This window comes from Hydractinia symbiolongicarpus, chromosome 9 (assembly GCF_029227915.1).
Source record: "Hydractinia symbiolongicarpus strain clone_291-10 chromosome 9, HSymV2.1, whole genome shotgun sequence".
Classification (NCBI taxonomy): domain Eukaryota; kingdom Metazoa; phylum Cnidaria; class Hydrozoa; order Anthoathecata; family Hydractiniidae; genus Hydractinia; species Hydractinia symbiolongicarpus.
The window spans coordinates 15,957,434-15,973,383 of NC_079883.1; the positions used below are offsets into that span (position 1 = coordinate 15,957,434).

Sequence of the window (15,950 nt, forward strand, 5' to 3'; positions counted from 1 at the left end):
AAAAGAGAAACCCACTTAGTGATAGCAAGTCCCATTTTGTGGATTTTTTTCTGCATCTCCACTTCGTAAGGGTAGCTAGACATTAGTTTAATGAACTTGAAGAAAATAGCTTTTCTGTATAATAGCTTTTCTGTATAGTTTCTTTTATTATGTTAGACAATACGTTGTATTTTGATTGGTTTATTTTACGGCGCATGCGTTAATGTAAAAACGTTGTAAACTCTGAAACAGCGTGGTTAGACCCGCGAAGAATTTAATAAAAACAGACAGAGTTATTTCTCTTTTTTTCTGGTTTTTAAATGGCGCCCGATGAGGGACACAAAGATTGATTTATATAATTAAAGAAAATTGGATGCTATTGCTGTTGAGCAAAGACATTGATCAAGATTGGATCAACGAAATTTGAACGAAAGACACGTATGAAACGAAAATAGTTCAGTAAGCTCATTCGCTACTTGACTTGACTGACCTTTTTTTTTTTGAACTGCTTAATAATTTAATTGACATTTAAGAACGTTTTTAGACAGCCATCTTTGACGTTACGAAATCGATATTTTTGCTTGATTGCAAAGATATTTACGGATTTGATTGAAGTTTCTTTTTTTTGTTTCTTGTGTGCCAGCACGTGGTTTAGACATAAGTATAGTTTTTGGTTTTACAGCTTATGGTTTGGGGCTATAGAAGAGTACGAATTCATGTTTTTTCTTGGTTTGTTTTGATACGTGGAGTTGTTGTTTAGACTTATTTATTTTGAAGGTTGTTTTATTTTAGTTTCTAAACGCGTGTTTCTTTACATGCCATTTTTCTGTTTTGTGCATAAGAAAAAGTTTACTCCTGTTGGGTACAGACTGCTGTTTACCCTCTTTGTGGATAAGAATTAGATCGAGATAGATTTTGGCTCCTGTTAGGCACAGGATACTTTGTAAGTGTTTGGGTATACTTCTATTTTAAAGCTTCTGAAGATGTCTGATCTACAAAAGAAAATTAATCAAAGAAAGGCTATCCGCATCCAAACTTCCTCGGTTACTAAAAGAATAGAAAAGCAGCTTAGTGATGAAAATGCTACTCATGTAAAGTTACTAGGTTTACAGAATAACCTTGTTAACAAGATTGAGCAGCTAAACATGTTGAATGATGAAGTTTTAGCTCTGTTGAAACCAGAGGAAGTTGAACAGGACGTTCTAGAAAGTATGGAATATACTGATCCCACACATGAACTTCTTGCAGCGGTCACGTTAAAGTTACAATCTTTATCGTTGTCCCCTCCATCTGAGGTTGACCATCACGGCCCAGATTCTGTAAGAAGTGTGTCCTCTCGTTGTCGTTTACCAAAATTTGAACTGCCAATTTTTAAAGGAGACCCCCTATGCTGGCAAGGATTTTGGGATCAGTTTAGCGCGTCGATTCATGACAACGAAGAGATTTCTGATATTGATCGATTTAATTATCTGAAGAGATATGTCGAAGGTCAAGCTTCTGAGACAATATCTGGATTAAGTTTAAGTTCAACAAACTATAAAGAGGCCATTAAAATTTTAACCGAACGTTATGGCAATCCACAGGTGCTGATATCAGCACACATGGATTGTCTAATTCGTCTGAACAAGGTAACTAATAAATCTGACATTGTGTCTTTACGGAAACTTTATAACGGAATTGAAAACTGTACTAGGAATTTGAGTGCATTAAAGTTGGACATTTCTGCATATGGAAGTTTGTTGATTCCTCTATTAAAAGAAAAGTTACCGGATGATCTAAATATGATAATTGCTAGGAAATTTGGAAGCGATATTTGGACGCTTGAACGCCTTATGATCTTTTTTAACGATGAACTGACTGCTTACGAAAATTGTAAACCTGTCGTAAAGCCAAGTGCAGAGGGAAAAATGAAAAGAAATGATGAGTTTTTTACATCAAGTTGCTTGCATAGGCAAAACTTCTTGTTAAATAAGTCCAAAAGTTGTTTATACTGTAATGGAAATGATCATTTGGCAAGTCGATGTAGGTCTGTGACAGAGGTTGTTACAAGAAAGGAATTGTTACGTAAGCAAGGTCGTTGCTTTGTATGCCTAGCAACTGGACACTTAGGAAAAAACTGTCCTAGCAACTATTCTTGTCGAAAATGCAAACACAGACATCACATTTCCATTTGTTCTTCTGATGGTTCGCAAGCAGGTGCTCATCACAACAATTTTGTATCATCATACAGTGGTGTTTTAATGCAAACTGCTTCTGCTGATGTATCTGATACATCAGGCAATGCAAAAAAGCACACGCGGATTCTATTCGATAGTGGCAGTCAGAGAAGCTACCTATCTCAGGACTTATGTAAGACTTTAAAATTAAAACCGTTAAGAAAGGAAAAGGTTATTGTTAAGACTTTCGGAAGTGACGATTCCAGGGTTCAGGATCTCCAAGTTTACCAGGTTAAGATTAAACATAAGAACTGTCATGGATTTTGTTTTGTTGAAGCATACTGTGTTCCAAATGTTTGTAGTCCGTTGACCCACCAATACCTTGAGTTTGTAAAAGCAAGTTACCCTCATGTGGAAGGTTTAGAGTTGGCTGATAGAAACGTGAATTGTCGGGATTTGAATGTAAACTTATTGATTGGGCTAGATTTCTATTATAGTTTTTTTACTGGGAAAATGAAAAAGGGTTCGGGGGGACCTGTAGCATTGGAAACTACGTTGGGTTGGGTCTTAAGTGGAAAATACGAGTCCGAGGAGCAGAAACAGCACTGTTTGCAAACACAGCATGTTATGAAAGTGGAAGTTGAGAAGAAAAATGAGTTACTAAGAAATGAGTTAAAGAAATTTTGGCAGGTTGAATCTGTAGGGGGTCAAGAAATTTCTGTAATTAATGATTTTGAAAATCATATTTATCATGATGGATCACGCTATGTGACAAGGTTACCTTTCAAGCCTGATCACGATCCATTACCTGATAATTATTTTGTAAGCGAAAGAAGACTTAGATCCACGGCCAAGAAACTGCATGCTCTAGGAATTTATGATGACTATGATAACATTTTTAAGCAATACGTCCAGGAAGGTATAATTGAAAAAGTAGGTCGCAATGAATTAATCAGAGAAAGTGGTAATGTCCATTATCTCCCACACAGGGCAGTTGTGAGGGAAGATAAGCAAACCACTAAGATTAGGGTTGTATTTGATGCATCCAGTAAGGCAAACGGTCCTTCTCTTAACGATTGTTTATACTCAGGTCCAAACTTATTATGTAAGATCTTTGATGTACTTTTTAGGTTTCGGTTGAACAAGATTGCAATTATTGCCGATATCAGGCAAGCCTTTTTAAATATTAGTATTGATCAACCTCACCGTGATTTTTTGCGATTCTTATGGTTTGAGGAGAACAAAGTGGTAATTTATCGTTTCCTCAGAGTTGTTTTTGGTTTAACAAGCAGCCCTTTTCTTTTAAATGGAACAATTCGTCAGCATTTAAATAAATTCTTAGATATGTATTTCGAGATTGTGAAAAAATTGGGTGAAGATTTGTATGTAGATGACACGACAACCGGTTGTAATTCTGTTGAAGAAGGGAAAAAATTTCAAGAAGTTGCCGTGGATGTGATGAGTAAGGCTGGATTTGAATTAAGGAAATGGTTTACTAATAATAATGAACTACAAGTTTTTTTTGATAGGCGAAAGGGGTGTGATAAGACTATTGGAGATGACATGACTTTTGCTAAAAGCCAAGTTAATGGAATAAATAAAGACTATAGTCATAAGGTTTTAGGATTAACATGGGATAAACACACTGATTGTTTTCTGTTTGATTTTAACGAATTTATCAGAAAATCTAAGGCATGTTCTTTCACAAAGAGGAATGTTTTAAGTTTATCTGCTTCTATGTACGATCCACTTGGAATTATTTCTCCTATTACAGCTCAAATTAAAACTTTTTTTCAGTCCTTGTGCGTGGATAAATCGGATTGGGATGAAGTTATTTCAGGTGGTATTGAGGCTAGATGGATCGCTCTGTTAGAAAAAATTGAGTTTTTGAGCGTAGTCCGCGTACCAAGGTTTTCCTTCGTTGATTGGACCGAAGTTGTATCTGCAGAGTTGCATGGGTTTTGTGATAGTTCTCTTAGTTTATACTGTGCTCTTGTCTATGTGAGGATTGTTACCAAGGTTGGGATCAAAGTATTTTTTTGGACGTCGAAGACCAGGGTTTCACCACTGAAAACTCTTTCTATCCCTAGGCTTGAACTATTAGGATGTTTATTGCTTTCTACTTTGATTGAGGATGTCACGAGGGCTATTGCTGGAAGGATAAAAATAGATCGCATTGTTGGCTGGACAGACTCACAAGTAGCTCTTTGTTGGATCAGGGGTAAAGAGAGAACTTGGAAGTCCTGGATTGAGAATAGGGTGGTGAAAATAAGGAAAATTGTTTCACCTGACATGTGGTTTCACGTAGCTGGCGTAGAGAATCCTGCTGATCCACCAACAAGATCTATCGATGATTTTGTGAGTCTTTTTAATGGTATTTGGTTTAACGGTCCTTCTTTTCTTTTAAACGACAACATTCATTATGACGTAACAACTGACTTTTCAAAAACTGAAGTGGAAAAGGAGCTAAAAGCTTCGACTGACATACAAAACGTACTGACTGTTACTGAACAGAATGCGGTTGACTTGAACGAAATCGTTGATTTCTCTCGATATGGATCATTAAACAAATTAATTCACGTCGTAGCCTACGTTATTCGCTTTAAGAACAATTTGATAGCAAAGATACGTAAAAATGAAGAATCAAACAACGATGAAAACCTGAATGTCGATGAAGTAACCAAATCTTTGGACCATATTGTACGTGCCGAACAGCAAGCTATGACCAAAAATTCGAATTTTAATAAAACAAAGTCGAATTTAAATGTTTACCAGGATACTGAAGGATTTTTTAGACTGAAAAGTCGTTTTGGTGAATCAAAGTTAACAGACGATCAAAAGCACCCGCTTTTACTTCGAGAAGGAAGTCATGTGACAATGTTAATCGTTCGAAATGCCCACGAAGAGGTATTGCATTTTGGAGTGGAATCAACGTTGGCGAAGATTAGAGAAAGATTTTGGATTTTGCGTGGCAGGAAGACAGTGAGAAATGTTTTACGACGATGCGTAATATGTCGGCGATTTCAAGGACGAACGATGACCTCACCAGAAAGTCCGGATCTTCCTGTTTTCCGAGTGGATCATCTGACGCAAGCTTTTGCTACGACAGGGCTTGATTACGCCGGTCCTCTATTTGTAAGGATTCACGGACATTCCTGCTCAAAGGTATACATTTTACTTTTTACTTGTGCTAGTAGTCGCGCAATCCACCTTGAACTCACGCCTGACATGAAATCACCTGCGTTCATCCGAGGCTTTAAGCGATTCGTTTCAAGAAGAGGAAAACCAAATGAAATTGTAAGTGACAATTTCAAAACATTTAAGTCGTCCGAGGTTAAAGCTTATATGTTAAAAATGAGAATTGGTCAACGCTTCATTCTACCAGCCTCCCCATAGTGGGGTGGATTTTATGAACGTCTTGTTCGTTCCGTAAAAACATCTCTTAAGAAAATACTAAGAAAGTCGTTTCTAACGTTTGAAGAGTTACAAACTGTTTTATGTGAAGTCGAGAGTGTAATCAATTCAAGACCACTCTGTTATGCGAGTGATGAAGACGTTGGAGCTATGATCACCCCTAATCATCTTATCTTTGGGAGATCATTGAACCATGCTACAACTAATAATCAACCGATTACTGTATTAGATGTGACCGAATGCACTCGAAGAGTCCTTCGTTTAAGAACAGTCTTAGAACATTTTTGGAAACGCTTTAGTATAACTTATTTGAACGAACTGAGGCAACGACACCTTTACGAAAGGAAGAAGACAGCAGACGCAGAGTTGAGGCTGAATGATATTGTACTCATCAAGGACGACACACCCACACCACGCTCGCAATGGAAAATCGGAAAGATAGAAAAATTAATTGTTGGAAAGGACGGTCGAACTCGAGGTGCAAAATTAAAAGTGAATTCGACATCAGGCCGGTCAACTTATGTGCATCGACCTGTTCAAAAGTTAATACCGTTCGAAGTGATAGAAGAAGAGGTGAAGGCAACTGAGGCGGAAGATAATCAACTTTATCCTATGGTCATCGACGAACAGAGTTCAGGTAGTTCAGGTGGTGCGTGCGATGAACACCGCGTAGAAAGTAGAGTACGCCGGCGGGCTGCGATAGAGGGGCAGAACTTTCGTCGTTTTAAGGACAAGTATAGTAATTGATTTCTGTCAATTACGGGGGGAGGATGAAGAAAATAGCTTTTCTGTATAATAGCTTTTCTGTATAGTTTCTTTTATTATGTTAGACAATACGTTGTATTTTGATTGGTTTATTTTACGGCGCATGCGTTAATGTAAAAACGTTGTAAACTCTGAAACAGCGTGGTTAGACCCGCGAAGAATTTAATAAAAACAGACAGAGTTATTTCTCTTTTTTCTGGTTTTTAAAGAACTTTTGCTGAGGAAGGTGAATCACTAAATGTATGGGTCTATTTTTTATGACAAAATATGGCTATTAGTGCCTCGTACCCACAAAAAATACTATTTCCTGTTTTTTTAAGCGTTTACGGTATTGACAGCCAGATAATTGGATAATGTACTGATGGTACACGCAGTAAAATTTCCTACCTTTCATAGTCAGACACTGTTTGCTGGCTGTGTTGCCATTTTACTATTTTTTCACAAGATAATTTATGTGATTAGTTAGTGACGTTTGCCGAACTTCGTACACTATATATATTTTAAGTTGTGTACGAGGCTGGTATCGATTATAAAGATAGATAGAAAGATGTGCATATTTTACATGGCTAGCCTCACAAATATCGAGGGATATACCCTGTCTATTATTTCCAGGAGGGGCCATGGCGTAGATGGAGAGTCCTAGAGTATTTAATGCTCATTTTGAGCTACGCAGACCCAATTAGGGCCCGCGCTCTACTAGACAACTCCCGGCAACATCCAACGGCCCACACAGTGTGCCATCTTCCCAATTTCCCTCACATGGCTTGGGTTAACAAGGGGCTATGGTAACATTCACTCGCCCATGTTGAATCGCCGTCAAGAGGAATCGAACCCCGGTCTCCCGCACAGAGTACGAGAGCTATAACCACTAATCTACGGCGCCACAATAAAAAAATCAAGACTGCACGTGATTACTTACAACCATTAGATGGTGGTCAATTAACATCTAGAGAATATTTAAGATATTCTCATGAATGTATTTATTAATGTTTAGATATTCACTTCTAAACAATTATTCGTTGCATAATTTTTTGCATAGCAATAATCGTAATAAAATTTTCCATCTTCGTACAAGTGTGACGTACGTAGTGTGGTTTCTATACGGAGTAATACTATATTTAGAAATTATAAAATTACATAGTCGGCTTGATACCTTGAAAATTCAAACATACGTTATTTTATATAATTTTGTTTTGGTCTATTTCTATAGCGAGAGACCGCCGCTCAAAATATATGATATATATATAATACTATTTCGGCTATCGGAATTCCCTTATTTCCGATAGTGTGTTGGTCAAAGACATGTCGACATCAGATATGTTAACATCCCGCCGCAATGATGCTTATGGTTTGGGGCTATAGAAGAGTACGAATTCATGTTTTTTCTTGGTTTGTTTTGATACGTGGAGTTGTTGTTTAGACTTATTTATTTTGAAGGTTGTTTTATTTTAGTTTCTAAACGCGTGTTTCTTTACATGCCATTTTTCTGTTTTGTGCATAAGAAAAAGTTTACTCCTGTTGGGTACAGACTGCTGTTTACCCTCTTTGTGGATAAGAATTAGATCGAGATAGATTTTGGCTCCTGTTAGGCACAGGATACTTTGTAAGTGTTTGGGTATACTTCTATTTTAAAGCTTCTGAAGATGTCTGATCTACAAAAGAAAATTAATCAAAGAAAGGCTATCCGCATCCAAACTTCCTCGGTTACTAAAAGAATAGAAAAGCAGCTTAGTGATGAAAATGCTACTCATGTAAAGTTACTAGGTTTACAGAATAACCTTGTTAACAAGATTGAGCAGCTAAACATGTTGAATGATGAAGTTTTAGCTCTGTTGAAACCAGAGGAAGTTGAACAGGACGTTCTAGAAAGTATGGAATATACTGATCCCACACATGAACTTCTTGCAGCGGTCACGTTAAAGTTACAATCTTTATCGTTGTCCCCTCCATCTGAGGTTGACCATCACGGCCCAGATTCTGTAAGAAGTGTGTCCTCTCGTTGTCGTTTACCAAAATTTGAACTGCCAATTTTTAAAGGAGACCCCCTATGCTGGCAAGGATTTTGGGATCAGTTTAGCGCGTCGATTCATGACAACGAAGAGATTTCTGATATTGATCGATTTAATTATCTGAAGAGATATGTCGAAGGTCAAGCTTCTGAGACAATATCTGGATTAAGTTTAAGTTCAACAAACTATAAAGAGGCCATTAAAATTTTAACCGAACGTTATGGCAATCCACAGGTGCTGATATCAGCACACATGGATTGTCTAATTCGTCTGAACAAGGTAACTAATAAATCTGACATTGTGTCTTTACGGAAACTTTATAACGGAATTGAAAACTGTACTAGGAATTTGAGTGCATTAAAGTTGGACATTTCTGCATATGGAAGTTTGTTGATTCCTCTATTAAAAGAAAAGTATAGGCAAAACTTCTTGTTAAATAAGTCCAAAAGTTGTTTATACTGTAATGGAAATGATCATTTGGCAAGTCGATGTAGGTCTGTGACAGAGGTTGTTACAAGAAAGGAATTGTTACGTAAGCAAGGTCGTTGCTTTGTATGCCTAGCAACTGGACACTTAGGAAAAAACTGTCCTAGCAACTATTCTTGTCGAAAATGCAAACACAGACATCACATTTCCATTTGTTCTTCTGATGGTTCGCAAGCAGGTGCTCATCACAACAATTTTGTATCATCATACAGTGGTGTTTTAATGCAAACTGCTTCTGCTGATGTATCTGATACATCAGGCAATGCAAAAAAGCACACGCGGATTCTATTCGATAGTGGCAGTCAGAGAAGCTACCTATCTCAGGACTTATGTAAGACTTTAAAATTAAAACCGTTAAGAAAGGAAAAGGTTATTGTTAAGACTTTCGGAAGTGACGATTCCAGGGTTCAGGATCTCCAAGTTTACCAGGTTAAGATTAAACATAAGAACTGTCATGGATTTTGTTTTGTTGAAGCATACTGTGTTCCAAATGTTTGTAGTCCGTTGACCCACCAATACCTTGAGTTTGTAAAAGCAAGTTACCCTCATGTGGAAGGTTTAGAGTTGGCTGATAGAAACGTGAATTGTCGGGATTTGAATGTAAACTTATTGATTGGGCTAGATTTCTATTATAGTTTTTTTACTGGGAAAATGAAAAAGGGTTCGGGGGGACCTGTAGCATTGGAAACTACGTTGGGTTGGGTCTTAAGTGGAAAATACGAGTCCGAGGAGCAGAAACAGCACTGTTTGCAAACACAGCATGTTATGAAAGTGGAAGTTGAGAAGAAAAATGAGTTACTAAGAAATGAGTTAAAGAAATTTTGGCAGGTTGAATCTGTAGGGGGTCAAGAAATTTCTGTAATTAATGATTTTGAAAATCATATTTATCATGATGGATCACGCTATGTGACAAGGTTACCTTTCAAGCCTGATCACGATCCATTACCTGATAATTATTTTGTAAGCGAAAGAAGACTTAGATCCACGGCCAAGAAACTGCATGCTCTAGGAATTTATGATGACTATGATAACATTTTTAAGCAATACGTCCAGGAAGGTATAATTGAAAAAGTAGGTCGCAATGAATTAATCAGAGAAAGTGGTAATGTCCATTATCTCCCACACAGGGCAGTTGTGAGGGAAGATAAGCAAACCACTAAGATTAGGGTTGTATTTGATGCATCCAGTAAGGCAAACGGTCCTTCTCTTAACGATTGTTTATACTCAGGTCCAAACTTATTATGTAAGATCTTTGATGTACTTTTTAGGTTTCGGTTGAACAAGATTGCAATTATTGCCGATATCAGGCAAGCCTTTTTAAATATTAGTATTGATCAACCTCACCGTGATTTTTTGCGATTCTTATGGTTTGAGGAGAACAAAGTGGTAATTTATCGTTTCCTCAGAGTTGTTTTTGGTTTAACAAGCAGCCCTTTTCTTTTAAATGGAACAATTCGTCAGCATTTAAATAAATTCTTAGATATGTATTTCGAGATTGTGAAAAAATTGGGTGAAGATTTGTATGTAGATGACACGACAACCGGTTGTAATTCTGTTGAAGAAGGGAAAAAATTTCAAGAAGTTGCCGTGGATGTGATGAGTAAGGCTGGATTTGAATTAAGGAAATGGTTTACTAATAATAATGAACTACAAGTTTTTTTTGATAGGCGAAAGGGGTGTGATAAGACTATTGGAGATGACATGACTTTTGCTAAAAGCCAAGTTAATGGAATAAATAAAGACTATAGTCATAAGGTTTTAGGATTAACATGGGATAAACACACTGATTGTTTTCTGTTTGATTTTAACGAATTTATCAGAAAATCTAAGGCATGTTCTTTCACAAAGAGGAATGTTTTAAGTTTATCTGCTTCTATGTACGATCCACTTGGAATTATTTCTCCTATTACAGCTCAAATTAAAACTTTTTTTCAGTCCTTGTGCGTGGATAAATCGGATTGGGATGAAGTTATTTCAGGTGGTATCCATCTAGCCTCCACCAACAAGATCTATCGATGATTTTGTGAGTCTTTTTAATGGTATTTGGTTTAACGGTCCTTCTTTTCTTTTAAACGACAACATTCATTATGACGTAACAACTGACTTTTCAAAAACTGAAGTGGAAAAGGAGCTAAAAGCTTCGACTGACATACAAAACGTACTGACTGTTACTGAACAGAATGCGGTTGACTTGAACGAAATCGTTGATTTCTCTCGATATGGATCATTAAACAAATTAATTCACGTCGTAGCCTACGTTATTCGCTTTAAGAACAATTTGATAGCAAAGATACGTAAAAATGAAGAATCAAACAACGATGAAAACCTGAATGTCGATGAAGTAACCAAATCTTTGGACCATATTGTACGTGCCGAACAGCAAGCTATGACCAAAAATTCGAATTTTAATAAAACAAAGTCGAATTTAAATGTTTACCAGGATACTGAAGGATTTTTTAGACTGAAAAGTCGTTTTGGTGAATCAAAGTTAACAGACGATCAAAAGCACCCGCTTTTACTTCGAGAAGGAAGTCATGTGACAATGTTAATCGTTCGAAATGCCCACGAAGAGGTATTGCATTTTGGAGTGGAATCAACGTTGGCGAAGATTAGAGAAAGATTTTGGATTTTGCGTGGCAGGAAGACAGTGAGAAATGTTTTACGACGATGCGTAATATGTCGGCGATTTCAAGGACGAACGATGACCTCACCAGAAAGTCCGGATCTTCCTGTTTTCCGAGTGGATCATCTGACGCAAGCTTTTGCTACGACAGGGCTTGATTACGCCGGTCCTCTATTTGTAAGGATTCACGGACATTCCTGCTCAAAGGTATACATTTTACTTTTTACTTGTGCTAGTAGTCGCGCAATCCACCTTGAACTCACGCCTGACATGAAATCACCTGCGTTCATCCGAGGCTTTAAGCGATTCGTTTCAAGAAGAGGAAAACCAAATGAAATTGTAAGTGACAATTTCAAAACATTTAAGTCGTCCGAGGTTAAAGCTTATATGTTAAAAATGAGAATTGGTCAACGCTTCATTCTACCAGCCTCCCCATAGTGGGGTGGATTTTATGAACGTCTTGTTCGTTCCGTAAAAACATCTCTTAAGAAAATACTAAGAAAGTCGTTTCTAACGTTTGAAGAGTTACAAACTGTTTTATGTGAAGTCGAGAGTGTAATCAATTCAAGACCACTCTGTTATGCGAGTGATGAAGACGTTGGAGCTATGATCACCCCTAATCATCTTATCTTTGGGAGATCATTGAACCATGCTACAACTAATAATCAACCGATTACTGTATTAGATGTGACCGAATGCACTCGAAGAGTCCTTCGTTTAAGAACAGTCTTAGAACATTTTTGGAAACGCTTTAGTATAACTTATTTGAACGAACTGAGGCAACGACACCTTTACGAAAGGAAGAAGACAGCAGACGCAGAGTTGAGGCTGAATGATATTGTACTCATCAAGGACGACACACCCACACCACGCTCGCAATGGAAAATCGGAAAGATAGAAAAATTAATTGTTGGAAAGGACGGTCGAACTCGAGGTGCAAAATTAAAAGTGAATTCGACATCAGGCCGGTCAACTTATGTGCATCGACCTGTTCAAAAGTTAATACCGTTCGAAGTGATAGAAGAAGAGGTGAAGGCAACTGAGGCGGAAGATAATCAACTTTATCCTATGGTCATCGACGAACAGAGTTCAGGTAGTTCAGGTGGTGCGTGCGATGAACACCGCGTAGAAAGTAGAGTACGCCGGCGGGCTGCGATAGAGGGGCAGAACTTTCGTCGTTTTAAGGACAAGTATAGTAATTGATTTCTGTCAATTACGGGGGGAGGATGAAGAAAATAGCTTTTCTGTATAATAGCTTTTCTGTATAGTTTCTTTTATTATGTTAGACAATACGTTGTATTTTGATTGGTTTATTTTACGGCGCATGCGTTAATGTAAAAACGTTGTAAACTCTGAAACAGCGTGGTTAGACCCGCGAAGAATTTAATAAAAACAGACAGAGTTATTTCTCTTTTTTCTGGTTTTTAAAGAACTTTTGCTGAGGAAGGTGAATCACTAAATGTATGGGTCTATTTTTTATGACAAAATATGGCTATTAGTGCCTCGTACCCACAAAAAATACTATTTCCTGTTTTTTTAAGCGTTTACGGTATTGACAGCCAGATAATTGGATAATGTACTGATGGTACACGCAGTAAAATTTCCTACCTTTCATAGTCAGACACTGTTTGCTGGCTGTGTTGCCATTTTACTATTTTTTCACAAGATAATTTATGTGATTAGTTAGTGACGTTTGCCGAACTTCGTACACTATATATATTTTAAGTTGTGTACGAGGCTGGTATCGATTATAAAGATAGATAGAAAGATGTGCATATTTTACATGGCTAGCCTCACAAATATCGAGGGATATACCCTGTCTATTATTTCCAGGAGGGGCCATGGCGTAGATGGAGAGTCCTAGAGTATTTAATGCTCATTTTGAGCTACGCAGACCCAATTAGGGCCCGCGCTCTACTAGACAACTCCCGGCAACATCCAACGGCCCACACAGTGTGCCATCTTCCCAATTTCCCTCACATGGCTTGGGTTAACAAGGGGCTATGGTAACATTCACTCGCCCATGTTGAATCGCCGTCAAGAGGAATCGAACCCCGGTCTCCCGCACAGAGTACGAGAGCTATAACCACTAATCTACGGCGCCACAATAAAAAAATCAAGACTGCACGTGATTACTTACAACCATTAGATGGTGGTCAATTAACATCTAGAGAATATTTAAGATATTCTCATGAATGTATTTATTAATGTTTAGATATTCACTTCTAAACAATTATTCGTTGCATAATTTTTTGCATAGCAATAATCGTAATAAAATTTTCCATCTTCGTACAAGTGTGACGTACGTAGTGTGGTTTCTATACGGAGTAATACTATATTTAGAAATTATAAAATTACATAGTCGGCTTGATACCTTGAAAATTCAAACATACGTTATTTTATATAATTTTGTTTTGGTCTATTTCTATAGCGAGAGACCGCCGCTCAAAATATATGATATATATATAATACTATTTCGGCTATCGGAATTCCCTTATTTCCGATAGTGTGTTGGTCAAAGACATGTCGACATCAGATATGTTAACATCCCGCCGCAATGATCTTGATCCACGCAGGCATAGCAATGTCGATTGGAGTAACGAAAAGCAAACTTTCGTTCTGACAAACGTCGTAGCGATAGACGTTGGTATACCACGTTTATCTGCTATCAACTCAGCAAGACGTTGATAGAATCTCTTGCATTCTCTTCCTAACCCACCGTGTGTAGAAAACACCAAAGGTGTAAAAGAACCATTTTCAACCTGCAAAACCCTTTCGTTGTATAACCTTTTCTTTTCTTGCTCATTTCTTTCATAGCAACGTTTGATTTCTGTGTTCCTATACCTCTGGGCGTTAAGGTCAAAGACCCTGACATCGCAGAATACCCGTTGGCCAGGAATCCAGAAACCAAGTGCGCTAACATCTAATCGAGCTTCATTGGATGTGATCGCACTTTTCTGTTCAAAGCGTTCGTTTTGTAGTGGAGCAAGCATCGGTTCAATTCGTACGTCTTTACACACTTCTTTCAAAAGCTGAGCAGTTATATCACGAACTTCGTTATGACGTTGTGTGACAAACCCACCCTTTTTGCAGGATAACGCATGAGCAAGATCAAACTTTGAGCCACATGCACATTCAAATGGTAACCTGGGTAATTCCCAGTTATATCGAATTCTCAATGCGTCGAAAAACTGCTCCTTTGTGAGGTAGTAACCACTCTCTTTTATTGGCAGAGTCGTCAACCATTTTGACGCACCTATTTCCTGATTTGCTTCGTTCTGCCTCTTAGCACTTTCATCCATTTGTGACAATAGTCCTTGCAGAATGTTTTGATGGCTTTTATTTCTCTCAGACTTTATTTGGCTTTTCGTTTTGCTGATCTCGTTCGCATTTTCATTTTGTCTGAGAAGAATATTTACGAGCTCCGTCGTCATTTTCCGAGAATTCTCGTATACTGTGTCAGAAACATTCTCAAGGATTTTTATTCCTAGACCCCCGAGACGTGGTGGCAAGGACATTAGCTCCCTCTCTACATCGTTTACAATATGACCACCAGTAATAGCCGGCAACAGTTGGTGTCTTATTACACTTTCCACTGGTCGCAGTAATGATGATATTTCTGGGATGGTCCGTAAATAGTATGTGAAGCGATGTTGATATCCACTAACATAGCATGTGTAAGCTGCTTGTGGTTCGATAACAGCTATTTCTGAAATTAGTGTGATTTCTTTCACCCATTTCGCGACAATGTCTTCAACGTACTCTTTTCGAAAAGTCTCACTGTCAATAACTGCTCCGAGATGTCGTTCTCCTGTACATGTAATTTGGATATTTGTTTCTTTGAAGTGTGTTTTTGCTCCTTCAATGTTCTTATCTTTCACAATTAGCCATGATTTCTTTGGCTGTGGTTGGTAACCAAATTTTGGGCCTTCCACAATGAGCTCGTCCCACCATTTCCGAATGGTGGAAAAATTTCCAACAGCTGTTAAGTCATCAGCAAAAGCTACCAATTTCATATCAATATCAGCAATGTTTTTCATACTATCAAGTAATGGTGTGAGTCCTATTGCGTAAATGGCCATCCCCAACGGGTCGCCTTGGGTGGTACCTTCTCTTGAACTCAGTTCAGTTCCACCAATCACAAAAAGTCTCGCAGGCTTTTTGTAGCAGTTGTTGATGTATGTTGCTAGAATCGGGCAAATGATCTTGGTATTATGAAGTGTTGCACTACGGTTTAAGCTATTGAAGGCATTTGCAGCATCAACTAATAAGACACATTCGGCTTCTTCACTAGAGTATGCATCTTTCATTGCATGTATAGCAGCTTCGCACCCAGATTCATGACCGGAGCACAGTTGAATTTTTGAACAAGATTCAATAACATCATTCTTTGATGCGTACATCACGGCTTTTCCAATAATGCGTCTTAAAACCTCTCCTACTCCGATAGGTCTAAGACCAGGGTTCTTGTCTAAAGGCACAAGACGACATCCTAAATACGCCTCTAAAGAATTATCG

At 37.9% G+C, this 15,950-nt stretch overlaps 2 protein-coding genes across 2 annotated transcripts in view; both read left to right on the top strand.

The window, feature by feature from the left end:
* LOC130657482 (cation channel sperm-associated protein 1-like) overlaps positions 1-15,950 on the top strand; it is a 127,101-nt gene that overhangs the window by 1,437 nt on the left and 109,714 nt on the right. The window lies entirely within an intron of this gene.
* LOC130657795 (uncharacterized) lies at positions 963-7,551 on the top strand. Its single transcript, XM_057460793.1, has 4 exons — positions 963-5,432; positions 5,532-6,230; positions 6,380-6,427; positions 7,525-7,551. Exons 1-4 carry the CDS (start codon positions 963-965, stop codon positions 7,549-7,551), a joined length of 5,244 nt encoding a protein of 1,747 aa, XP_057316776.1.